At 43.9% G+C, this 26713-nt stretch overlaps 2 protein-coding genes across 3 annotated transcripts; both read right to left on the reverse strand.

Annotated features, from left to right (window-relative positions):
* Positions 1-1461: 1461 nt before the first annotated feature.
* Positions 1462-6467, reverse strand: GHSR (growth hormone secretagogue receptor). 2 transcript variants are annotated; one of them, XM_041467833.1, is made up of 2 exons: positions 5682-6467; positions 1462-2484 (listed from the first exon to the last, which is right to left on the reverse strand). In XM_041467833.1, the coding sequence occupies exons 1-2, from the start codon at positions 6433-6435 to the stop codon at positions 2228-2230; spliced, it is 1011 nt and encodes a 336-aa protein (XP_041323767.1). In that variant the 5' UTR covers positions 6436-6467; the 3' UTR covers positions 1462-2227. The 2 variants fall into 2 exon arrangements, with proteins under 2 accessions (XP_041323767.1, XP_041323766.1); XM_041467832.1 differs by having other exon boundaries at positions 1462-2532.
* A 3874-nt stretch (positions 6468-10341) lies between these two features.
* On the reverse strand, positions 10342-20070 carry TNFSF10 (TNF superfamily member 10). The gene is made up of 5 exons (XM_041467914.1): positions 19796-20070; positions 16085-16237; positions 14606-14648; positions 13789-13905; positions 10342-13075 (listed from the first exon to the last, which is right to left on the reverse strand). Exons 1-5 carry the CDS (start codon positions 19916-19918, stop codon positions 12627-12629), a joined length of 885 nt encoding a protein of 294 aa, XP_041323848.1. The 5' UTR covers positions 19919-20070; the 3' UTR covers positions 10342-12626.
* Positions 20071-26713: the final 6643 nt, after the last annotated feature.

Below are 26713 nucleotides of genomic sequence, written 5' to 3' on the forward strand. Positions count from 1 at the left end.
TGTGGAAATTTTACAGTGTTGGTAGAGCTGAAATTTACTTTTTCTCCTGGTGAAATGTTTAGGGTAAATGAAATTATTAGTATGTCTGTTATTTGTAGGCACAAATGTATCTACACAGGGCTTTAATGTTATAGTTACTCTGATTAAACAAAATAGCCTAATCCAGTTAGTTATGCAGATTTGGGAACAAAACTAAAATATAAACATGAAAAAAAAAAAAAAAAGAAAATTAAAATCCAGTTGTGTGAATCACACTGATTCCTCCCCCACCACAGAGCCACAGGGTTATAAAGGGTCTGATCACTTTATTTCTTTTTCTGTTCACATTTAACAGCACAGACACAGCTGAGATTTGAAACACCGATGTGACGCCAGGTGTGTGTGTGTGGTTTGTTTATACAGACATTTTGTTACTGAGCTCACATCTGCACCCTCTTTCCTTGGTTCCCAAATGTCTTGTTTCCCTGAGTTGCATGAATTCTGCCACCAGACCTGCTCGCCAGCCAGCGAGTGAGAGAACAGCGTGGACAGCCAGGTGCCTGTGGGCAGAGGTGAAGCAGGAGGTGATGCTGCAGTGCTGCAGTGCCTCAGTGTGGGTGTTTGCACGCAAATCCTGCACTCCTGGAGTGGGGAGGGGACAGGCTCAGGTGCCACCAAGGAGCAGCAACCAGCCCCTGGCCCCAGCAAGGTGATAGAAAAGACACTGAATATACAGAAGAGGCCAATTTCTCTTGTGAGTTCAACCTGAGCAGCTGAAGGTGTAACGGGGGGAAGTGGCCCATCGGTGTGAGCGGGGGGTTGGAGGCAGGAGAGTTCTGCTGACACACAATTCACTAGGGAGAATTAAAATTCATCAGGGACAGAGGGCTGTGGAACGAACACTAGAACCAAATGAACAGAAAGCTGCTATCACACATGCATGCTCCAGTGCTCTGTCAGCTCTGTGGGGCACAAAACCCACATGTTGGTGAGACAATATAAGCCACATTCATTAGCACAGAAGATGGAACATTTTCTGGTTTGCCTTGAAATGGCACACTTGAGGTATGAAAATCTAATTTAAGGGGTTTATGAATCAAGTATGAGAATGTGTCTGCCTGTGTCCTTTAATGCAGGGTTTTCTATTATTTTCTCAGGTCACGGTGGTTAAAAAATGCAAAGTGTTCTCAATTCAACACTGCAGCAAACGAGCACAAATGCACGCCAGGCTTTGCAGGGGGATGTGGCACTGGGACAGACTTTGAACAGAAACATGGGGGGTTTACAGGCAGGATACCTGTCCTCAGCAAGCTAGGGGTGCAGTGGGGTGCAGTTAGGGACAGGTAGCCACAAACTCCTTACAAATATTGAAACAATTAAAAGCTTTCAAGTTCAAACACATCAAGTCATTCACAATCAAACTGAACAGAACAAGTACAGATGATTTAGCTAGGAAAAAAAAAAAAAAAAGAGAGACTTTGGTGGGTGATTGCATTCCACATTTTTATAGCATCACTGTAGGCCTGAAGTCAGCACTGTCCTTGTCCCACTGATATATATTTTTAAAAAATATTTCAGTACAGTCACGTTCTAAGCCACTTCTGTGAAAGCATTTTTTTTTATTTCCTTTCTTCTTGGATGTGACATGAAAGTTATTTATTTTTAGCATGTTTAAAAATTATTCATTTTATATCTCTTTTTTTTTTTTTAAGAAATAATTTTCCTCATTCAGAGAAAAACATGATCTTACTTAAAAATTGGTATTATGAAAAGTGTATCAAATTTCCTGTTCACTACTCCAAAAAGGCAATTCAGTATTCTCTCTCTAGGGTCTGATTAGATGCTAGCAAAATTCTTAACAAAACTAAAGCTAACTCTGGAAAAATTCAGCTCGAATTGGCGCTGCTGAAGTCGTACAAACTCTGGAGTGAATTGGGCCACGTTTGCCTGGCCAGGACGGCACAGCCTAGGTCTGGGCTAAAGTCAGCGTTAAAAAATCAAACGGGCAGAAGCAGCACAAAAATAACACCTGGACCATTGCCAAATTCTGTGACCGCCTCTCTCCTCTCAGAGTCCCAAACTTCAGGTTTTTTCCCTCAGACCTTTAACTGCCTGCACCGCGCCTCTCAGCCCGTCGGGGTGATGACCGCAGTGGCGCTCTCAGCCTTGGGATTCCCGTTCCTTGCCCTCTTCCCCTCCCGTTATGGCTTCCTGGGGGGCTCGGCGGGTGGTGCTGGGGTGCCTGGTGTCATGTGAGGACGCTGGGCTCTGTCCAGCCGCGGGAGCTGCCCTGCTTGCTGCTGGAGAGGCTCTGCTTGGGCAGGGCGCGGAGTCCGAACAGGCGGCAGGCGGCCACGCGGTACTTCCTGGACATGATGTTGTAGAGGATGGGGTTGATGGCTGCGCTAAGGTAGAAGAGGACAAAGGACACCAGGTTGCAGTACTGGCTGATCACTGCTATCTCCAGGGATCCGGCTTCGAAGGATTTGGAAAATAAGTACCGTCCTACGTGAAAAGGCAACCAGCAGAGTATGAACGCAAATACCACCACGACTAAAACAAAAACAGCAGAAGAGAGTGTGTTAAGTGTGAGTATCAACATACAGGTGATTAACATTCTGTTCTGCAGCTCTGTTCCTTTAACAAATTAATCACAAAGTGTGAAAATGCCTCCCCTAAGCTTTCAGTTGTGTCTCAGTACATTCTCTGAGAGTATAAATTGGTGATACTTAATGCACTTGGATCATATCTAAACAGGCTGCCTGAACATTGCCCAACTTATCTGTTGTAGCTAACTTCTGACCTATAAAACCTATGTTTGCCTCAACAGACTGTTAAAGAGTCCAAATGGTGACAAAATATAACTATCTGTCATCTGCAGTGTTTAACAAAAGCAAATTATATGTGATAGACTCAACACTGTGGTTTATAATGAAGAATGTAATCACTGGGAAGCAAAATTATTTAAGACAAAAAGCAAAACCGTTAAAGGCAAAGGCCCCAGAATAAAACACAGAATGGGAACTTGTAGAGCACATATGCCAAGATGAGAAGAGGAGAGTGCTTCATCCCTCCACTTTGTCCATTTTTTGGAACATGAGTTACTCCCAAGAACAGTAAAACTAAATGTGTAGTATATAACTACATAATTATAGTTATACAGTATATCTGTAATATTGTATTACTAGAGTGGTTGTATTTACATGTAAATATGTCTGTAGAATAATGGGAGTGTGTGTATCTCTGAACACTGGCCCATTTTCATCTGAGAGAAAGGGAAACAGTTTCTGTTCATTTCCTTTGCACCTTTGACCTTTATTATTTTTCATATTGCTCTGAGTGTATCTATTAATATATTAGAGAGAGAAAAACCAGGAAACTCGAGCAAGGGTTTCTGATATTCTTAAGCAATTTTTACAGTTAACCTGTTCATGGAATCACAGAACTGTGTGGGTTGGAAAGGAACTTAAAGAAAATCTTTTTCCAAGCCCCCTGCTTTCAGCAGAGACACAAGACCAGGTTGTTCAAAGTCCAGTCCAACCTGGCCTTGGTGGGCAGGTTGTGTTAGCAACCTGCTTGTGTTAGCTATCCTCATATCATGTCTCAGAAGATAATGAAATTCAAATTACTGGGAGGAATGGTTATAGGTATCTTTCCCCAAAAATTCTGCACCAGCATTCCCAAGTTGTAAAAGATGCTTGTGCAGGACTTGTGGTGGAGTGGAAAGCACCAGAGCTTGAGGTTCAGAATAGGTTTTCCAGCTCTGCATCTTCTGGAGCCAACCACTTCCAGTTTTCCTCACTATCTTCACTACAAAATTCAGGTGATTCCCTAGCTCACATGGGGATTTGAATCCATGTAATGAATATTACCATGATGGTCACTGTGAATGAGCAGAGTTTAAAGCACAGTCTGTTATGACTAGAATTTTCAGCACACATATGCATGCAATATTCCTAGTCAGGCTTTTGACAGTTTGATCTTCATGCATGCAGAAACCCATGGATTTCAATAGGAATGGGATGTGATAGCTCCTTTGCAGATCAGGCTATATGTTTAGGTGTTTAATTTCAGTCCCAGAAGCATAACCTGTCTTTACCGTTAAAAGAACATCTGATGCTAATCCCATTTGCTTGATGTTCCATGACTTAATAAAGCCTCAGAAAGCACCTTCTAAATTTTAAGCAGAACTTTAACACCAGTGACACTGCATTGAGCATCTGCTGCCACTGAGCCCTCACTAACTTCTTCCCATCTTTCTATCAGGCATCAGACTGTTATCATTTAGGGAATATTGGCTCTCTGTCAGAGGAGAGTCTTGCCACTGCCTGGCTGTTCTCAGACCTTGTAAAAGGAAAAAAAAAACAAGAATGCCTGAAATATTGCAATGCTTGTGGCAACACTTCAGAGCAGAAATAAGCATTTTTTATTTCAAAATTATTTTCAGTTAAGTATATGGAAATATAAGCATGGTAGTAATATATGTAATTTACTTCTAGTCAGTGGAAGTTCATAATCCTGAACCTCTAGAAGTGTGAGCAATTAATTACTTTCAAGGTCACGCTTACCAGACTGAAGTAATTCTATTGATCATAAAACGTAGCTGAAAAGGCATAAAGAATGCTGTGGGTTTTATTATTCTTCCTGCTGTTGCATAGTAATAAATTAGGACATGAACAAAAAGATCAGATAGGCTCCTATCTGATAATTAAGGTACTTAGGACTCACTGCCACCTCTTGTCTGCCTCATTAGCCCACCACTTCAACCCTGCTGAAAGGATCCTGTGAAAGCTTCTTCCTGCAGAGCATCTTGTCCCCCCAAAAATCCACGGGATGACTTGCACTGCAGAGGACTTTTGGCTTGGATAAAAGTACGCAGCAGCAGCAGCAGGATTCTGCAGTTTTCAGACACCAAACTGCAGGACAACTTTTTGGGTTTGTGTTTCAGACTGCCACTACATGCAGTGACTTAGTTAAACGTTAAAACTTGTGTTTCCATGTGCCAACCACAGGTGCTGTTTAAAGCATTCAGCAGTGTCGATACACAAAGTTAGGAATGACAGTGTTTGTTGTCCTGATCCTGTTTTCTGACAGTCTGTGAGATTGTACAGCATCACAGACCTCAAAGGAGACTCGGTGCTCCTGGTTCAGCATATCCTGGGGTTTTGCTAATATGAACATGCAGATTAATTTTCATAAGCTTACACAGCCATGGTAGGAAATAACCCCAATTTGCTAAAACCTTGATATTCTTTTCCTATGAATCTTAGTGCACATCATGCCCTGCCTGCCTGGCTGTAGTCTGCAGCTCAACTTCATGGCTTGAGAAGGGTTTAGTTTTGTTTAAAAATGAAATAAACTGTTCTCTGTAAATAACATTGGTATCCACAACCAAAGAGCAAAAATGCTCAAAAATCTCCAGGGCACAAGTTAATTATAACTGCAGTATTTGTCCTTGTCAGGGATTCTTACTAATGTTTGTTTAACTGTTTGGGAGTTCCCAGCTCAAACCAGTTAGAAACAAATCTAAGGGAAAAGGAGAGTTACCCTACAGCTACCCTGAGGTTTAGCCTTTTGTATGAAACGTTTTCTTTCGTTTGGAAGGAACTATAGTAAACTATCAGAGAGCTCCCTGTCTTTCTCTCACACACACACACGAGCACACACATCCTTTTGGTAAAACAGAGCAAGAGGACTCGTACCTAACATTTTCACAGTTTGCTTGTTGTTCTTATCCCTGATGGCAGTGTTTGGACCGATGTTCTTTCTCTTCCTCCTCCAGAGCTTCCTCCCGATGAGGCTGTACAGCACGGTCAGGCAGAACACGGGCAGGAAGAAGAAGATGCTGGAGGTCCAGACCATGATGGTGAGCAGCCCCGAGCGGATGGCGTACTCTGTGGCTCGGCACTCGTTGGTGCTCAGGGGGTTCGTGCCGTTCTCGTGCTCAACTCCCACCAGGATGAAGATGGGGCCGGCGCTGATGAAGGAGATGGCCCAGAGGAAGAGGATGACCAGCTTGACCTTCCCCTTGGTGATGATGACTTTAGCTCGCAGGGGGAAGCAGATGGCGACGTACCGCTCCACGCTGAGCGCCGTGATGTTGAGGATGGTGGAGTAGGTGCAGCTCTCGCTGATGAACTGGAAGAGCTTGCAGAGGAGGTTCCCGAAGTTCCAGGGCCGGTACTGCCAGAGGCGGAAGAGGTCCAGGGGCATGCAGAGGAAGATGAGCAGGTCGGAGAAGGCCATGCTGGACAGGTAGAAGTTGGTGGTGGTCCTCATGTCCCGAAACCGCGACACCACCAGCATGGTCATGAGGTTGCCGATGATCCCGATGACGAAGAGCAGGACGCAGGCGACCGTGATGCCGGTGAGCACGGGCACGGGGAACAGGTGCAGCGGGGGCTCGGCGCCCGTCCGGTTCTCCGCGCCGCGGCCGCCCGCGCTCCCCTCCCGCATCCTGGCGCCGCGGGCTGCGCATCCCCGCCCGGCGCGGCGCGGCCCGGCCCCGGTGCGGTGCCCCAGTCCGTGCTCCCGGTGCCCGGTGCGGTGCCCCAGTCCGTGCTCCCGGTGCCCGGTGCGGTGCCCCGGTCCGTGCTCCCGGAGCCCCGGTGCCCGGTGCTGTGCCCGGTCCGTGCTCCCCGAGCAGCGGTCCCTTCCCCGGGCGGCGCTCTCGGCGCTCTGTCCCCGCACACTTCGCCCCGCGGCGCTCAGCCGGTCCCGCAGCCGCGGGTGCGATTGCTGTCTCCTCGCTCGTATCTTTGCTCTGCCCTTGGATGTTGGCAGGAGCCCGGCCAGGCTCCTGTTCAGCGAAGCTGCAGCAGACACCCGCGTTTACATGATTTACCTGCAATTAAATTTCAATTCAGCGTGTTACTGCTGTCCTCTGCGCTGCCCTTTGCAGGCACAGACAGAGCCGTGCTTCCCCAGCTGCAGACTCCTGTTGTACCAAAGGAGAACGGTGTACTGAAATGAGATGTGAGCAGAACAAGGTGAGATCAAAGTAACTTCCCACACATCTGTATAGGGTGTATTTCTCCAGCTTGTCCCCACAAATTCTAAGGTATACATGCTGCAACACAACCTTTTTCACTACTGTCTGTCTGGAGGGGCTGGATCTCTTGTGTCCCAGCTCTCAGGGGACGGCCAGTGCCCTGAATCCATGTTGGCATCTACCTTAACCATAGAATCGTGGAATGGTTTGGGTAGGAAGGGATCTTAAAGCTCATCCCATTCCTACCTCCTGCCGTGGGATGCCTTCCACCAGCCCAGGCTGCTCTGAGCTCCATCAGTTCAGCAGGGAAGCAGGTTTGTGCCTTTTCCCTGGGTGCACTTCAGCATTCCCTTCCACGGCTGCAGGGCTTTGCTGGAGGGTAGACAGAGCAAAGTGTGATGTGACACAATGCTGAGTTACTCTGCCTGTGCCTCTGCATGTGCCTGTTTCCTGTAATTTGTGCCTTCTGTAATCATGCAAGCATTAGCCTTTGTGCCTTGTCCATATCCTAATTTGGATGATATATTTTTGCAGTTTCACTGGAATCAGTATTCTCATTCCTGCTCATGAACTGTGAGACAGTTTTGCAGCAAGTTACTCAACAGTTGCTAAATTTTATGAGGGATGGCTGCACATTATTGCAGTTGAAAAGGAGGAAGAGTTTAATGTACTTCTTTGTCTACCCAGCTGCCTGCATAGTTGTGTTATATGTGTCTGAATAAAAATAATGGACTTTATGCCACTAAAATACAGTTATTTCATATTAGAACTATGTCCCCAGTCTAATTTACATGACATTGCTTTATATTATGGAGGAGACGGCAACTGCTTATGTGGTTAGGCTGCCAAATACTTTGCATTATTATACTCACTCCTTTTTAAAATTTCTTCACTCCTTTTTTCAAATTTCTTTTCCCTAATACATTCCCAGACCAGTGGCATTAGCTGCAGGATGTTGATATCTACCAGAGAAAATAGCCCTAAGCTATAAATGTGACTTTCTATGTAGAGGGGATCCTTCATTGAATTCTTTTTGGTTTTGCTCAACTGTGTCTTGTCAAAAATGACCATTTCTCTTTCCCCAGGGAGAGAAAAGTGTTCTGGTTTTTTGTTTGTTTGTTTTTGTTTAGTTTTTGTTGTTGTTGTTGTTGTTTTTTTGGGGTTTTTTGTTTGTTTTTTTGTTTGTTTGTTTGGGTTTTTTTGGGGGGGTTGTTTTTGGGTTTTTTTTTCACAGGAAAATAATTTATTCTTTTCTGGAATAATAACTGATTGTGGTGTGTATACCAAATCAAGTACCCAGCAGTGAGTGAGCACTAGATCTGCACACTCCAGACAACCTGAGCTTGCAATGCAATGGTTTAACCCTGCCTTCCTTGGGAGTTTGATGTGTTTTGAGCCAGTTGGATCAGAACTGGCAGTTGTACTTCAAATGCAGCAACATTGATCTCCTTCTTGAAAGGGTATCATGAGTCAAGGGCTCCTCTGGCTGCTTTTCCTGCATGGGGTTGGGTCAGAGCCAGAAAAAAATGCCAGCTGAGAGAGAAGAAAGGCAGCTTTAGTTTTCTTTTTTATTTCTTTGGCAATTGCAGGCCAAATTTGATGGAATGTAAAGATTTGTCATCCACAAACGCTGCATGATGATGGATTCCTGCTTGGACTTTGCATTTGCTGAAGGACAGTGGTGCAGATAGTGGTGATAGAAGAGGTAAGAACTGTGAGAGCAGATGGCTTTAGGCTCCCAGAAGTTATCTACCAGCCCTCAGCTACAAGAACATTAGTTTTATGTTGCCAAGAAGACAAGAGTGAAGGCATTGGTCTTACTGCAATGAGAGAAAGGGGCTGAAGTTAAGGACTTTTTATTCTATTTATCCACTAGCTGGATGTATGAGCAAACCAGATATTAAAAAGATAATTTAGAAAACACATTATACTAGACATTTACCTTTCATGGAAATCTTAAATTATTTGTGTTTCTCTTCAGTAGCTTCAAAACTGCATTGAGCACTGGAGATGAAGTAGAAGAGTTTCTATTTGTGGGGAGCTTTGAGATTCCTCTCCTATGTTCATTTCTTTCAGTTTTCTTCTTGTCCAGTAAAGTTCTAATTCTTGTTTATATCAGTCTTTGTTGTCATGGAAATATCTGAAGGCTTTGAACCTACAATCATTATGTGTTTATTGTGGAGAGAAGAAGAAACTGGAAAACAGACTGTAAGGCAGAGATTCATTTTAAAATTATGCACCTCCAAAACTCAGAGAAAAGCAAATTCAGTTTTTTTTAATTATATCCAGGGACAGAAGGTGTTTTGACTGTTGTTATAAATGTGGTTTAGAGCAGGAGGTAGCACCTGGTGTATGCTTTCAAAGGTTATGGTTTAGCAACTCTCATCACTGGAGTGCTGTTGGAATAGCAGTAATCCAGCTTAATAAAGTAAAACACAGAATGAGCTCAAATTACTTTACAGATGTTTATATAGCAGTAATATCTGCAAGCAGACTTCAAAACACTGCTGGATTATTAATCAGCAAAGCTGGGCTCTGCAGTCACTAATTCTGAGGTTTAGACTCAGCTCACTGGGTCGCACCTGGGCATTGTGTCCCTCTTCCTCAGACTCACTCCCCAACTCCAGAGAGAACTCCATCCCTTGGTGCACTGGTTCCACCCCTGCCATGGGCAGGGACACCTTCCACCATCCCAGCTGCTCATCCAGCCTGGCCTTGGACACTTCCAGGGATCCAGGGGCAGCCACAGCTGCTCTGGGCACTCTGTGCCAGGGCCTGCCCACCTCACAGGGAAGAATTCCTTCCCAATATCCCATCTAATCCTGCCCTCCGGCAGTGTGAGTCCATCCCCCTTTGCCCTGTCATTCTGTGCCCTGGTGAAAAGTCCCTTTCCAGCTCTCCTGGAGCCTCTTCAGGTCCTGGAAGGTGCTGTAAGGTCTCCCAGAGCCTTCTCTTCTCCAGGCTGAACAAACATCTTCTACTGTAGTTTGGTAGTGGGTAAAGATCAGATGTTTTGCTACTAAATAATAATTCCCAGTGCTTAAATAATTGCCAAAGTCCAGAAACATGAGAAGTACCTCAAGGGAAACGCTCAGAATTTTGTCCTTTGGTCACAAGATCATTTTCAGGGATTTCTTCAGCTTACTGCTTCCAGATGCAGCTCACCAGCTGGGATCTGGAAGCCAGTTACATGGAATTACACAACATGGCATTGCTCAATGGTTTGCATTTTGTCCTTTGCATTGCAACCATTTAGTGGATTATATCTGATACCAATCAATGTCAGGGAAATGATTTAAGACAGGGTTGTCATGGAAACCACAGGATGACACCAATAATCACTGTGAGACTAAATAACTACTTAGTAAAAACGTTTTATATAAAAGTCATGTAGAAAAATTTACAATATTCACGTTAACGCAACCTATAAAAATTTGCTACATATGTCATTCAGCATAAAGTGAGATGAAAAGTGTAAGTCAGAACACAGCACAAATGGAACTTGCTATATTTTTCCATTCTTCTTTAAAGTGTCCTGTCTGCTATCCCTTGATAATCTTCCCCCAAGGTAAGATCTGGCAAACATGCCTTCAGATCACTCAGAAAATTACTATTTGGTGTGATTCCTGTTGCAATATGCTCTGCATGCAGTGGTCAAATCTGATAGCAGAGGTCAATCCTATGCTGGAATAACCAAGCCCAGTCCATCTGCAAGGAGAACCTACAAAAGTCATTTCTCCAAGGTAACAGACATACAGGTATGTAGGGAATGGCTCTGATCTCCAGCCTTTCTGGCTGGGAGAAAAATTCTGAATTAAATACTGAAATCAGAAAGAAAACTGTAGAAATGTCTTCTGTTCTCTGTCAAAACAGATGATTTGAGAAGGAGGAAAACCAAAGTGTTCCAGTAAATGGTGAAGAATTTCACATATTTGATTGCCACTGAACACAGCACGTGTGACACTGTTTAACAGCAGGCAGAAGTTAAACCTCATTATTTTCAGCTTACACTGGTGTGTTTCTTGCCAAAATAAGGGTATTCCTGAAATTCTCCTCTTGCTGCTCCAACATAGGTCCCTGCTTGTCTGGATGGTCAGATAAAGACAGGGGCAGTGTCTTTAATCCCCTGCTGTTGATGGGCAGGATGAACCGTGCCTGTTTGCTGGTGAGGCCCATGTGCAGGGGCTGCTGTGATTTAATTACCACAACGTGCAGGTGAATGGGAGGGTTCCCACGGCAACCCCAGTGTATTCAAAAGAAATAGCCAGACTTTATCCTGCCATCACAAGTAACATTTGCAGAACTGTCTTCCTTTCCCTCCAGTTTTGGTTTTTTTTTTCTCCAATGTTTCCTGCAAATCTGGGCAAAATGCATTCATGGTGCAATCTGCTATTCCTCCATTGACAATGCTACAGATGTGCTGATTTACACTACCTGACTTTTGCTGTGCATTGAGCCCATACATTCTAAATTTTCAAATCCTTTTAATACAAAAGAGTCATTTTCATAGAGTTAAAAAATATACTGTTCATTTTGTAAAAAAAACCCGGTAGAAACGTGTTTCCGTCCATTCCTAAAAATTAAATCAAATAATTACAGCATTATCTAAATAAGCAGCATTTTTCTAAGTACAGATAGTTGTGCCTGTTTTCCTTAAAATGTTAGTCATTGGGGTGTGTTATTCTACATCACATCCTACCAAACACAGACCAGTACAAATAAACATGGAAGAATCTTGTCATGCCTAACTTGCTGCAAATTTCTCACAGAATTCAGTATTTTCAGAAACCCACTTTTTTTTTTCTGGATCCAGTTCTTGCTGTCAACAACTGTAACAGCAACTGCATTACTGAACTTATTGGGAGCCTGGTGAGATGTCTGCAGCACAGTAATTAAGTAAATAGCACTGTTATAAAATGTTGATCAAAACATAGATTGATTTCAAAAGCTCTTCAGTGCCATTCCAGCAGCTGTTCTTATGTACAATATCCTGCACAAGACAAATGTGTTTACTCAAGACATGATGGAGAATGCTTAAGCACATACTTAATTTCAAGCATGTGGATACCCTGGTGTAGTCAGACTGTTTGTGTGCTTAAAATTAATTAGGTGCTTAAGTGCTTTGTTAGATGAGATGAAGATGTGCAGCTTCTGCAAATCTCCTGTTCAAAAAACTTCGGGAGAAATTCCACAGGCACTTGGCCACAGTATGTACAAAGGTTCCTGATATACTCAAGACAGGGTCCCAGTGGAGAGCACAAATAAAATCTGATATCCAGTCTCAGCCTTGAGTAACCAGACGTGGAGCACCCACCATCCCTCGTGCCACAGCTGAGCCAGCCTGGAGCATCTCTGCTGCTGGTGAGCTCTTACCTGCCCGGGGCTCTGGCTAAAGGTATCACCTGAGGCTGTGAATCCCTCACACATTCCCAGCCTGGCTGCCTGTGCCTGCACAGAGCATTGCCACCCACAGCCAGCTGCTGCTGCTCTTCCTGGCTGCTGGACAGAACTCGGCAAGCGGTGAGTGAGCTGAGAAAGGGCAGTCTGCTCTTTTTGGTATCGATACAGCTTTTGCTTGTGATCCCCTATTTTACAGGAATTTAAGCTGTCCCTGACTAGAAAAACCTGGGCCGTTTGGGATCATGATTTTCATGTTCTAACTGATCATAAAGGCTCCAAAAAAACTTGCTTCTTTGTCCATGTCAACTATGTCACTGTTGCTGACAGAGACAAAAATCCTGTCCTCTCTCTTCAGCTGAAACACACCACCTTGATAGATGGAATAAAGTCCATATTCCGCCTTTTTAGACCAGCAGCTTGTCCTTGCACTCTTCATGAGCAAAATGGGCTCAGGGTAATTAGTCAGTTTGTAAACATACTGGACAAGCTGTTTGGGGTTTCTGATTTGTCCCAACACGTCTGAGTCCTCGTTCTCGTTTTCACGGAAGCGAAAGTAAATTTGTGAGTAGATGTAATAAAAGCCCGTCTGCGGTATCACTAACTCTCCATTTCTCAGCTCCACGTTGTAAAGGAAGGAGTGGCCTTTTCTTGATGATTCCCAGTTGTTTATTTTGTGTCCAATTCCTCTTCTGGGCAAGGGATTTACTTGGGGAAAAAAAAAAAAAAAGAGAGAGAGAAATGTTAACTTAAAAAACAAGTAGTGAAGCCAAGTGTCTGCTAGTTGAGCCTTACTTTCCTTAATAAGGAAACCTGCTCTTCCCAGCAGTTCATTAGGTCCATTCTCACAACAATTTGATGGTCCATAAGTAAGCTTTATGTGGGAGTTAACATGAACTGCCTTTATTTTTAATACTTGTGCTCCCAAATAAGAGGAGAAAATGATGTTTTTACTTAGTAACAAAGCTAAAATATCCATTAGTGTCTGATACCCTCTGAAGCTGCAGAAAGCTGAGCAAGCCCTTCATTAACATGGCTGAATGTCAAGTCTCTCCTGTCTCACATTTCTAATAGGTCTGTCACCATAGCAGCTGGGACTCGCACAACCGACAGAAGGAAATGAAAGAAAAGAGGAGAACTTAACACTAGGAAGCACATCTAAATTACACTAGGAAGGACATCTAAATTTCTTTTTACCCCTAATGAGGATTTCAAAAGAAGAGCTAGGGAGGTACCCAGAGGAAATGGGCTTTCTCTCTGTTCAGTGGGAATTAACAGAAAAAACCCACTGTCTGGGACAAGACTATTTGTTTCCTACTACTAACTCAACACAAGTATTACAAGGTGTTTTGAGGCTAGCAGTGGGAGAGTAATTTAATTAATTTAGTGGTTTTTATCTGTGGTGAAAGGCTTCTCCTTACTGCGTGAGGACAGGGAGCTCCTCCTGCTGCTGCTGCCCGTCAGGTGCGCCGCGATCCTGCGGACGGGACCACGCGGCTGCTGCCCCTCCGAGTGCGGCAGCGTCAGGGTCCTTTCAACTGGAAGGAAAAAGAAACCCCACATCAGAAGCAGGGACTTTAGAAAGCACATCTGTTCCACCTGACTTGATTTTAAGGAATAGCTGTGTCACTTTTTAATTGACTGAATCATGGAGTGATGGCTGATTATTGGCTAATAAGGCTCAAATTCTGCTTTTATGCCTGCTCATGAAATGTCTTTAAGTGCCTCTTTATTCCCCTTTTTCTCCTTCCTCTGCCTTCAAGTTACCAACAGACAACCTATAGTACTCAATTTTATGGTTAAATATTCCTAATCTCCCTGTGAATTCCTAATCTCCAAGTGAATTTCCACTTGGAGGTTGTAAAGCTTTCAGGCAGCACCTTTAGTGCGAGCTTCAGCAGAGCTATTCCTTAACTGATCTTGGCAGCTCTGTGCTGCATGTTCCAGGAGTGGGGTACTGGGAGGGCTTTTTAAACATCCCCCATACACATGGGACTGAGTCCTCTGTATCCACCTTGGTTAACTTGCTCTAACCACTTAACAGTAATTCAGGCTCCTGAAAAAAATTTACCTTCTACTAATAAGTAATCAGGTTTTGATGACTTGATGCCAGTACAAGATCTTAGATCTTACAAGAATTTGATGCCAGTTTTCTGCACTTTTAAAAAATCAAGTCATTACACATCAAGTGCCACTAGTGGCTCCTTTTCACCACAGGTAATAAAATTATTACAATACCGTTGATTGCAGATATGTTTTCCTCGTAGCTTCTTGACATCATCTGCCAACAAACACAGTAAAAATGAATTAGCTTGTCAGCCAAGGCTGACAGGGGCAGGACACACCTCTTTTTACTCATGAATAAAGGGGATTCTGGATTTGATCAACAAGCAAATGAGGGAAAAAAGCACCTATTAGTTTGTTGTAATAAAGAATTTCTATGTTTTCGTCTTTTAGGTGATAAAAGACATGGGAAAACATTTTCAAGAGCTCAGGAATAAGTCTATTGAAGAATCTGAATCTCATGCTTCTCTCAAATAAGAGAAGTGTCCAAGCACCAGCTTCCATTTTCAGAACAGTTAGCACTGTAAATTATATGGTCTTAAATCTGGGAAATAAAATTTAATTTATTTTTATCCCTCTACCTATCTAAGCTCTTAATCCATCATATTTTACTTTGTGCATTCCCCTTCTTCATAACTGTTTGCTGACTGCTGAGACAAACCAGTTTGGTGTGGACAGTGATGCAGCAGCAGCAAGCGTGGTGATGCCTTACCTGCACTGTATTGCCAATTATTGATGGCTTTTGTCCTGACACATTTCTATTTATCCATCTATCCTAATAGTAATAGTAGTATTATCGTAATTGTAACTTATTTCTGGTACCCAGCCTACCTTTTTCTAAGCAATCAGGGAGCTAGCAGGTATGTTAGATGTGTAAACATCCACCAACTAAAACAATGCTTTCTCTGTGCAGAAGTTCAGGAACTTCACTGGCAGAGCTTCCAGCAAAGGAGCTGAGATCTCTGAATACAAATACAGAATCTGGTTTGGACTGCAAGATCTGTTTTCACCAGAAAATTTCAGCCTGAAGAGAATTTCTATGGATGAGCTTGTTTGTGTGCTGGAGATGGGATTTTGAAAGCCATTCCAGAGGATGTGAGCCCCTGTGATTTTTCAGCCAGACTGACTGTTCTCTGTAGCCAAAATGATGTGTTTGGTGTGTAAGTCACGCAGGAGGTGCTCTTTGGGAAGGTGCTGTGCCTGATGCTGTGTGCCCACGTGCTCTTTCCTTCATCACTGCATCACACAGCTCGTGACTGGACCACTCCTTAGGCACCTTTGTACCTCTCCCTGTGTTATATTTAATCTCATTTTCTCTCCCCAGCCTCCCTGTTTTTCCAAAGAGGCAGTGACAGCTCTGACAGCACCATGATCTCTATGGTCACGTAGAAACCCTTTACCCTGAGGTATTTCAGATAAACCAACCCACCACTGGAATTTACTTAGTAAAAGCTGATAGTCTTTGCTTTATTATTTCCTGAATGCAGTGAAACCACTTTTATGGGCTGTTTTTCCCTATGCTTCAGTGCAAGCACTCTGCAGCTGGAGCTGCGGCCTGACAATTGCTTCGCAATAAAACAATCTGAGCCTCCTTTATTCTGCTATTAGGATTCCTTCAGCTGAAACAACACCAAGCACACTGTTCCCAAATACCTTTTTAATTAACTTTCCCAGGTGCCACTTTACTTGCCAGCAGGGATCAGCTTCTCTGTCTTCACTTTCGATGAGCTCCAAGTTTTGGATGGAATTTCCGATCTCCTCCCCGGTGAGACAGGCGATGCCGCTCTTGGAGTACGAGTCCTGGAGCTGCAGCACAAGGAAAAGCCAGGATTTTTCATCCATGTGTTTGCAGCTGTGGTATGTCACTAGATTCACTAAGTGCTAGGAAATGCGCTTTTCTTTTCTCTAAAGTATGGTGCACGTAGGGCTGTATGAACAACAAGAGGATTGAATTCATCCTGATCTGACATATTTAAATATGAGGGCATACCTCACGTGCAAAAATATGCTTGCATTATCTGCATGGACATAAATACAGTATCCAATATTCAACTTCATAGGTTTTGTGAAAATTCAACACCCAAATCCCTGATGTTGGAAACTCTTTAGATTCTCTAGTTCTGCATTAGAAACATTTATTTAGCACAATATTGTTTTTTAAACAAATTATTGAGGATGAAATCAAATATTAGCACTTAAAAGTATTGTCTATGCTGTCTTTTCAGCCAATTGCATTTATAATCCAGACCTTTGCTGTTATATGTATCTGTACCATATCCTCCCCATATCCAGTTTGGGCTCTCTGCTAACACCATTTGTCCTAATAATCCAGATAACTGAAATGACACTTGAGTCCAAATACAATTATAATGCCAGATATTTTTGACATGAAAATATCAAGTATCTATCTGTATCCTCTAGTCAGGGAGAAAACATTTTTGTTTCCTGCAAAGATAGAAGAGATGGGCAAAACTCCTTTTGGCTCCAAAGGAATCTGACTGGGAGAGTTTCCCTGGTGGAAATGTCTCTCCAAGCTCCCTGCGGATGCGACTCCAGCTGGCGCTGTTGGTTAAAGTGGGAGCACAGAACCTGAGAGCAGCCCTTGTTTGCTCTGAACTGGGCTCCTGCTGCAGCAGCTCCACACTGGTCAGCCTTGTGGAGCCAGCAAAGCACTCCGGGAACCTGGAGGGAACAGCAAGGAACATGCAAAGCATTCAGATGGAATCCTGGTAGTAGCATTTAAATTTCACTCTTTTGTTGTGTTAAAGAAGCTTGGTTTGGTTTGCTAAACAGATGTATTTTTTTTTTTTTCTACAAGCACCAGTTTTTAGCTGTCCTAGAGACTGGGTATTGAAAGCAAAAGGTGAATTTTCTCCTTCACTCCCCATGCTTTTCCTGGCTGTTAGAAAACAAAGGTGTTCAGGAAGGGATTTCCTGCTACAGGGAGAGATTTCACTCCCATCAAGTCCCACCTTCAGTTTGCAGCAGCAAATTCCACTGAGCTTCAGCTAGTATTTGAAATGATGTATTTTAGAGGCAGCAGAAGGAAAAGGGGCCCCCACTGCAACTGTTTGTGAGGGTTTCTGTGTCTTTGCCAAGGAGTGCACTGGTATTTTTAAATCAGGTTTCAAGAACTCGAAGTGATTCATATTATGTGCTCATTAAGGTAAAACTACAGGCTCTGACCCATTTAACTATACAATGAGCTTCTATAAAAAAGTAGTTTGACGAGTTTAAGATAAAAAGCCAGACACAGGCAAGTTGTGAGGTTACTGTTTATTCTGTTGAGCTCTCTCACAGCTCAGCTCCCAGCTCTGCCCTCCCATCTGGAAGCAAACAGTCCTGTGCCTCTGCCTCCACCTTACCTGCTCACTTTTCCCCAAAACAGCTTCACTCTCCTGACACTGGAACCTTACTCTTTGTGCAGTTTGAAACCTCAGGGAATGCAACCTTGCAGCAGCACATTATGGAACCCAGGGACTGGGATTTCTCTTGTAAGATTTGAGGTTTATCTGCAGCACTGAACCCTTTGAGGATGCAACTCCTGCAGGAATTCTATCTTGTAGAGCCCATCTCCTATGTTAGGAGTGGTTACTGAATTGTTTCTTAAAAAGAAGGAAGTCTGAGGTTGTTTTTCTTCCTGAAACATAAGAACTTTATTATTTCAGTACTTCCTCTCAAAGATAAACAGTGAAACAAATGCCATACTCCTAATAGGTTACTACAGCTGTAGTGGGCAAACCCTGCTAGTTACCAGCACGCTTTTTGGAAAGATAGAAATACCTGCAGTCTCTGCAGCCACAGTAATTTGGTGAAGGTGTAGAAATGCAGGTATAGTGAACAAAAAAAGGGAAGAAAAACGTGCAGACAAAAATCACAGCTTATCTACAGAGGTTTATTCCACATTCACCATGTGGATGTGGAGTAGCAGGCTGTGTCTAGATGAGTTTTTTCCTGTTTCTTGTGCACCAAATGGCAAATGCAGGGATATGTGGTTAAGGTACCCCCTCCAGAGCCAGCAACCTTTGTTTGCAGTCCACCACATCTTCAGTTTGGACAGATTTATCCCTTCACAACAAATGCAGGTTTGTTGTTCTTCAGAAACTGTGAGTTGTATTTTGGGCAAGTCCCTGGGATGTGGCTGTGTCCCTGGTGCACATGTTTGAATAGAAGGAAAAGATAAGTGTGGTTACTAATTACTTAGATTGGCACGTTTGTTAGCAAGGGACTCTGAACTGTGTGCATGAGGAAAGGAGGATGCCTTTATATATTTTTCTTCATTAGCAATCATGTAACCTGATTTCACAAAGCGAGCACGTTTCTGTGACTCCTCCATGGGACAGCCACAGCTATAAATTCAGCTAATCTGAATGGAAAATCTGTTTTATACATTTTTGAAGTATGAGCATTGGCTCCTGTTGCAGAGCACTCCCTTTGCCTCTGACATCTCAGAAGACTCCACTTATTAAATCTAATGTGGAATAAATGCATATATAGCATAATATGCATATCTACATTATTATAAATACTGTAATTAATTATGCATTACTGAGTGCTTATATAAAACAGTAACTTACGTTTATGCAATACTTTCTGAAGCTGTAGGTGTACAGAACACTTACCTGCAGGTAGGTTTACCTGTGTGCCAGGCAACATCCAGGCACAACTTACAGCAGGACAGTCAGTTCAGGGTAAAACCCTCATGGAAACCCTGAGTAACAAGGGTCCTTGAAAAGCAGGACCACACACTGGACTATCAACTAAATTCAACCTTCTCGCAGTGTAAACGATCTTTTGCAAGAAGAGGGAAGAGTTAAGCAGCAGCTGCCAAGCCTCAAGGGTGGCTTCAAGGAGATCAAAGCATCTAGACTACACAATGGGTATTTTAAAAGTAATTCTGGGGAATGCAGCGGTGTTTGCCGTCTGGTGCAGTTCCTTTAGGATTAGTCACAGTCTCAGACCCACGTATTATCCTAGGGGAAGCATGCACGAGGCACTTGAGCTTTCCGCAGCGCTCCTGGGTGCAGCTGACAGCGCCTGTTCCACCCAGCCCTCCCGCACCGCAAAACTGATGAGACGGCGAATTCGCGCTCTAATGGGAAACACATTTCCTGCGAAAGCGCCGAACTTTGTTTTCTCGAGTCCGACCCTCAGTATGTGCCCCGGTCTGAGCTCCGTTCCCCGCGCACAGCCCCGGCCCGGCTGTGCTGCAGACAAAGGGCGGGAGCGGAGCTCTTTGTCCGCGGGGGCTGAGCCCAGCCCGGCCCGGGGATGCTGCTGGCATCCCCCCGCCCCCCGAGCCGGCCTGTCCCGGGGGACAGAGCGGGCAGCGCGGCTCCCCCCGCCGCCGAGCCCCGCACAGACCTGTCGGAGCTCGCTGGTGAAGTAGAGGAAGGTGACGGCCACGCACACGGACTGCAGCAGCACGGCGGCCACCAGCACGGCGCCGCAGGTCTGCGCGGGGCTGGGGCCGCCCGCCGGCAGCATCGTGGGGCTGGCTGGGGCGGCACGGCCGGCCTGGGGGCTCCGGGGGCTCCGGGGGATCACGGCCGCTGTCCCGCGGCGAATGCAGCCCCCGGCTCGGGGCCGCGCTCAGCCCGCCCGCGGGGAATACAGCGGGCAGGGCGGAGCGACCCTCCCTCGGCCGGGCCCTGCCTCCTCTGTGCTCCAGCCCTGCCTCCTCTGTGCTCCAGCCCTGCCTCCTCTGTGCCCCTGCCCTGCCTCCTCTCTGTTCCAGCCCTGCCTCCTCTCCGTTCCAGCCCTCTCCTTCTCTCCGTTCCAGCCCTCTCCTCCTCTCTGTTCCAGCCTTCTCCTTCCCCTGCTTTCCCGCCCTGGATTCCCCGCCTTCCCCGGCTGTTCTCCCGCTTTCTCCGCCTCGGGGTCGCTGCGAAGATGTGCGATGGGTGCTGGCAGTCGGGGCATTCTGAGCAAACTCTCTGAGTTTGCCGCCTGAGAACGGTGGAAGCTGTTTTTTTTAAAAGACATTAAGGTTCTGGTTATGCGCGCAGAGAGGCACGGAGTTTCCTGAGTTCACGTTGTGTAACAGAATCACAGATTGGTTTGGGTTGGAAGGGACCTTAAAGTTCAGCTGGTCCAAGCCACCACCATGGGCAGGGGCATTTCCACTATCCCAGGCTGCTCCAAGCCCTGGCCTTGGGCACTTCCAGGGATGGAGCATCCACAGCTCCTCTGGGCAACCTGTGCCAGTTTTTCACACCCTAAGTGTAAAAATCTTTTCATTGTAAATAACTTCTTTCTTATACCTCATCTGAATCAACGCTCATTCAGTTTAAAACCATTACCCGTTGTACTATTGAAGAAAGCCCTGATAAAAAGTCTGTCCTCATATTTTTTTATAAGCCGCCCTTCAAGTACTGAAAGGCTGCATTGAGGACTCCCTGGAGTCTTCTTTATCTGAACAAACCCAATTTTGTCAGCCTTTCTTCACAGGAGAGGTGCTCCAGCCCTCTGAGCATCATCTGGATTCACTCCAATAGGTGCTTGTCCTCCCTCAGCTGTCCTATCCATGTCCTATCCTCTGCAGCTTCTCCTGTGGAGCTGGAACATCACAGAAAAGTGCTTGTGAGCCAAAAATCAGTGCCAGGAGCTCCTTCCCAGTGCTGCCAGTGCTTCTACACCCTGGTCATGACACAATTATTGGCACAGTACATGGACATCAGATATACATTTTGAACTTTATCTGATGGCACTTTGGGGTTTGTTTGGTTGGTTTTCAAACCTCTAAGGCTCCTTCTTGAAAGCTTTTCTCCAAACTGTTCCACCCAGATAGATGTTTTCCAAAGGCATGTCCATATTTAGGGTGTGTCCATTAACTTTCCCTGGGGTTCTGATTCCTTCACCTCACACAGACTGGATTATAAGAAAATCCATAATTATCTGCTGACACTTTTAAATCAGCAGAGGTAGCACCTCTGCTGACTGTGCAGCCATGGAAAACTGGGATTTCAAATCCAAGTGCAGATATTTGAGTTAGGTCACTTCCATGCTGTTGGCTCCAGGATGTGATGAAATTTTTTGTCCTGTTCAACAGCTGAATGGACTCGCAATTTTCATTTATAACACCAGGATGCAGGTGGGAAGTCATAATACTCACAGTATAATTACAGGGGAAAATTAAAATCAAGATATCTTAATCTCCCCTGACTATTGAGGTCATCTTTAGAAGGTGGAACTGCATTGTAGTCAACCATTTAGAGGAAAATTGTTTTTTCTTCCATCATAATTAGCAAAATAATCCCCCAATCCCTGTTCAACGTTTGAACAGCAGCAGACAGTTTGCTTGTCTCTTTCTTTTGAGACATTCAATCTGTGTGCCAAAACAGTTCAGATCTGGGTAATTCCAACACAAATGTCAGACGGAGAAGATTAACATCTTTCAAAAGTTAGCTCATGGTCCCTTCCTATGATTTCTCAGGAAAGTCATTGTGACACTTTGGATTCTTTCTGCTTTATCAGGGTTCATAAATTCCTAAGAACGAAATTTCATCTGATAGTCATGTGAAGAATCAGTTCAAAAGTGGCAAGCTAACTAGAATCAGTTCAAAAGTGGCAAGCTGACTAGAATCAGTTAAAACATGGAGAGCTAACTTGGATGATGACCCCTGCTTGCTGAAGGGAGGTTTTGTATGGCTATTCATTCTAGTTGTTTAGGGAGGTCCTCTCCCATTTCAGGGAGTTTCCTTTCAAAAAGAATGGAAACAAAAGTGAAAGAGAACCAGAGCACTACAGGGGACTCTTGCTCACAATCAGGACTTGGTTTGTATTCTGTGTTTTTTCTGGCCCCTTCCTGGCTTTCTCTTTTCAACAGAATTATTTTGTAGGTTAACATACCAACTGAGGAAAGATTTTTTCAAGACCCATATACTCATTTTGTTGCCCTCTATCAGGCATGGTCTGTGTCCCCCTGACCCATCATTTTAAATCCTTCATGGGTATTTCTGATTTAATACTTGTTTAATTAGTGCCAGTCTTGCAAGGCAAAATAAATGAAGTATGATTTCAAAAGAGCAATGGGAAGAGCACACTCAAATCCATCTCTTTAAAAAATTATGAGTTCACTATCTTTCTGAAGATTTAAGATCTAAACATTTCATTATACAATGACAAACAGGTTTTTTTGTTCCACACTGACATAGGATATTCCAAAAGTGAAACTCCAACCATTTCCAGCATTGAGTGCACTGGAAAATCTTTGCTACTTTCAATGCTCACTTTTCCAGAATTAATTTTTGTCTCTAATAAGTGTAAATTTATACTGAAAATAATTCGTTTTAAAGGTTCCAAGAGTTGAAAATGAGTGTTTTGATGAGATTTTGCCACAGTAAAGCTGGGCCATTGACACCAGTGGGAAGGAACGGTGTTAGCATGCTTTTAAACAGAACCAAGTCATGTGTGTTTGTGTTGTACTAGACCAGGGCATGTCCCCAACAAAACCTGTGATACTTCCTGGCTCCTTCATCCTATTAAAGCTTACTCAGTGAGCCATTTAATTCGAGATAAACCTTAATCTGTACTGTGGATTTAGGATGTGTCACTTGGCATGTCAAGGAAACGCCTGGCAGGGGACCTGCCACACTTGTCCCCTGCAGTGTGACCAGCAGGAATGTAAAATGGCTCTGGAAATGTGTAAAAATGAATGAAGAGTGACTTGAAAAAGTCCTTCAGTTCCCATTCCTCAGTGACTGCAGGGATGGGGGTGATGAAGATGTTTTCAGAGAGGATATTTTCCAAGGCAGACAAAGCAGAGCTGACTTTCTGGTACCTAGCAGCTCTGGACTTTGATTTCTCTGCTGAGCAGCAAAGGGGGCCGTGTTTTTCACCACAGCATGTAATTACAGTGCTGTAGCTGCAGACAGGGAATGAAGCTGTTCCTCCTTCCCCCCAGCAGCCACCTGAATGCTGCTCTTGGTTTGTGCTTTTCTACTCCAGCTATCGCTTCCCACAGCCACTGACTGTTTGGATCTGAGAGCACAGTGGGAAATTCCTGTCTTCTTTCTGAAGGGAAGGGAAAGTTCCTGTCCACCTCTGCAGCCTCCCAGTTTAACTCTGGGGCACTGCCACACTCAGCTTCAGAGCCTCAGCCTGCTGAGCCCCCAGTTAAGCAGGCAGCACAGGGTTAAGCTTGCAGTGTGCTCCTGAGCCCTGCACATGTGCTGCACAGATCACATCTGGCTCCTGTGGTTTGTTCATTCTTTTGAGGTCGCTGTGCCAGATTCCAACCTCATCTTTTACTGTCAGTTGTAAACCATCTTAAATCCATGAGTTCATTGTGATTTGTACTGCTGTGGGATCGGGATCTATTTATCACTGCAAATACCCTTTTGGCCTGTGGTGTTACACAAACAACTGCAATGGTTTGGCTGGCCCAAAACACACCTATGAATTAAATTAGTCAGACCTGGCATCTCTCTTTTAATGCCCCAAGCAGCGGATTTGATTGAAAGAACAGGCAATATCTTGCATGGACATGCCACAATCATGTCCAAAATGCTGTAGAAACAGTACTAACTTTGGATCTCCCCATTTTGGTTAAGAAAATACTTAACTAAAAATACAAACCTTTTTCCTGTTAATGTACTTTATATATTTTAAGCTTGTTCTTTTGTCAGTTATATAGGGGCACTTCCAAAAGTACATTGTCCTTACAGTGTACAGTGTCCTTACAATCCTTCATTATGAAATCTCTGTGAGAGTTTTTGTGTCAGCTCTTTGAGAGGTTTTTTTTTTGTCATCGTATAATGAATCACTGAATGGTTTGGATTGGAAAGGACCATAAAGCTCATCCAGTTCCAACCCCTGCCATGGGCAGGGACACCTTCCACTATCCCAGGTTGTTCCAAGCCCCATCCAGCCTGGCCTTGGACACTTCCAGGGATGGGGCAGCCACAGCTTTTCTGGGCATCCTGTGTCAGGGCCTCAGTACCCTCACAGGGAATAATTTCTTCCGAATATCGCATCTAATTCTGTGCTCTGTGAGTTTGAAGCCCTTCCCCCTTGTCCTAACACTAGTACTTCTTTGGCTCTCAAGCACCAGGTTTGTCAGGAGGCACATCCCAGGAAAGCACCCACATGTTACTCACTGAATGAATACACTTGGTTTCATTAAGGTGCCCTGACTCACGATTCCTTCTTACAGTGGGGGTTTTTTTAATACAAATCATTTCTGTGTCATTGCTTTAACCATGATATGGAATGCCACAACAGAGAGTTTCTGTTTGACAGAAAGGTCTCACATTTCAACATTTCTGTTTGTCTTAGAGTGAAAGATTTCAGTTAAAGAAAAGTTTCTAAATACGTCATTTTGGAGTAATTGAAATAACTTTATAATTGCAATAATATATGTATTCACTGTAAGGAATACATGGCTCTGCCTTCCTGTATTCCCCAGAGATCCCTGAAGAAGCAGCAACTCCTTTCAACTGCAGATTCTAAAACTGGACCTGGCCTTGTGGCTGTTCCCTGTTCACACAACCAGTCTTGTGTGAAGCACTAGATGATGCTCCCTGGCCAGGGGAGCAAAGCAAATGTTTATAGATGCTCTTAAGTCTTTTTCTGTGTTACACTAACAAAGTGATAATGTTGAAATAGGTTCATTGCAGTCTCAGCTCTGGAGGGAGCTGGGAGGAGATCCATAACACATCCATCTGCCTCCACAACATTTCAGAGAGGAAGAATTGTCCCTGGCACACAGCAAAGCCTTGCTATGCAATCAACTTAAGCCTTGAAGCATGAAATTTGATTTTCTTTACCATAGGTAAGTGCTTTTAAACTCCACTGAAAATGGAAGACAAATATTTCTCTTTAGGGTGCCAGTTCTCAGTGTATGCAGAAAAATTACTTTTTTTTTTGAGGCTTCTTCTCAGCAAAACATCTGTCACACACCTGTCTATCTTCATCTAGGCTACAAGAATGGACTGTCCAGAAGTTTGTGAGTGGGAAACACAAGTCAGTGGAACCCCTGCAAGACAGGAGGAACTCAAATTACTGGTGGAGATTGCTGGGTTATCAGTTAGTTGGAGCAAAGCTGGAAGGAAACCTTGGCTATGGTGAATACACCAATCACATCACAGTGGTGATAAACAATGCATGAGCTTCATGTTGTAAAGGTATTGTATAAATGTCAATTGCAGGCATTATATTAGAATTTTGTGTATCTGCATCTTTGGTGACCACTTGGTATTTTCAGCGACACCTAACTGTGAAGGCATTTGCCTTCTGTCCTGAAAATGGGCGATTACAGGGCAGGGAGCAGAAATTCCCTATAGCTACTGCCAGAGAGAGCATTTCCAGGCCAGTTTGCCACAAGAACAGAGACTCCATTGATCTGGAGCTGATAACAGATGGCAAATTTTGCCAGATGCAAGATGTTTTCTTGTGCTTGTACAGCACTGAAACTCAGTAAACAGAAAGAGCTCAAGGAAGAATAGAAAGCAAAGCAGTCTCCTGGGTCTGTATGCATTTCAGTTTCATCATTCCTACTCCAAAGTTGTGTAATATTTAACTGAAAAAAGACATTTATAACTATAACAATCTTTAACTAAAAGCAAACTGCAGTGCACTTCATTGAGCTGCAGTATATTTACTCTTGGACTGAGATTTTTTTTTGCTTTTTCTCACTAATTTTCAACTTTAGCTCAAGTTAACGTTGATTGCCAAAACAAGAACTTGACTGTCTGGGAATAAAAGTCATATGACAAATACTTCCCTGGTCTCTTTGAAGCAGGATTTTCTTATTTACTTGGAAAAGAAGTTGGAAAAGGCTCCTGACAATAAATATCTAATGCAAAAAATCTTAAAGTAGAGAACATATTATTTTTTTTTAAAAACCCCGCTGGTTTAAGAGCTAGTGATTGCTACACAGCAATCAATTTTCTTATTCTGGGTAACCACTTGTCGTTTTCCATTAATTTTTAGCTAGCCATGAGATGTAACTTAATACAGGAGTACTCCACCAAACAAACCCTGGAGACTTTTTCATATCTTAGCAGTCAAAACATTCCCAACTTGTTTCCAACTTTGTTCAGTCATTACTCTTATTTGTTTGAACACCAGCACGATGGTGGTGGTGCTCTGGTCACAGAGTTCTTAAGTAATCCATTAACCAGAAAGGGGATTCAGGCAATGCAAATGAAGGCCATCTGAGAATAAAAGATGTCAACACTTGGAAGGAATGAGACTGCACAGATGTGCTTTGAAGCTTATCAAAGTATCATCCTTCTTTGTTCCAGGTGTCTCCTCAGACCAGAGTGCACAGGATTCAGG

Source organism: Pyrgilauda ruficollis, unplaced genomic scaffold (assembly GCF_017590135.1).
Source record: "Pyrgilauda ruficollis isolate IOZ18807 unplaced genomic scaffold, ASM1759013v1 scaffold21, whole genome shotgun sequence".
Classification (NCBI taxonomy): domain Eukaryota; kingdom Metazoa; phylum Chordata; class Aves; order Passeriformes; family Passeridae; genus Pyrgilauda; species Pyrgilauda ruficollis.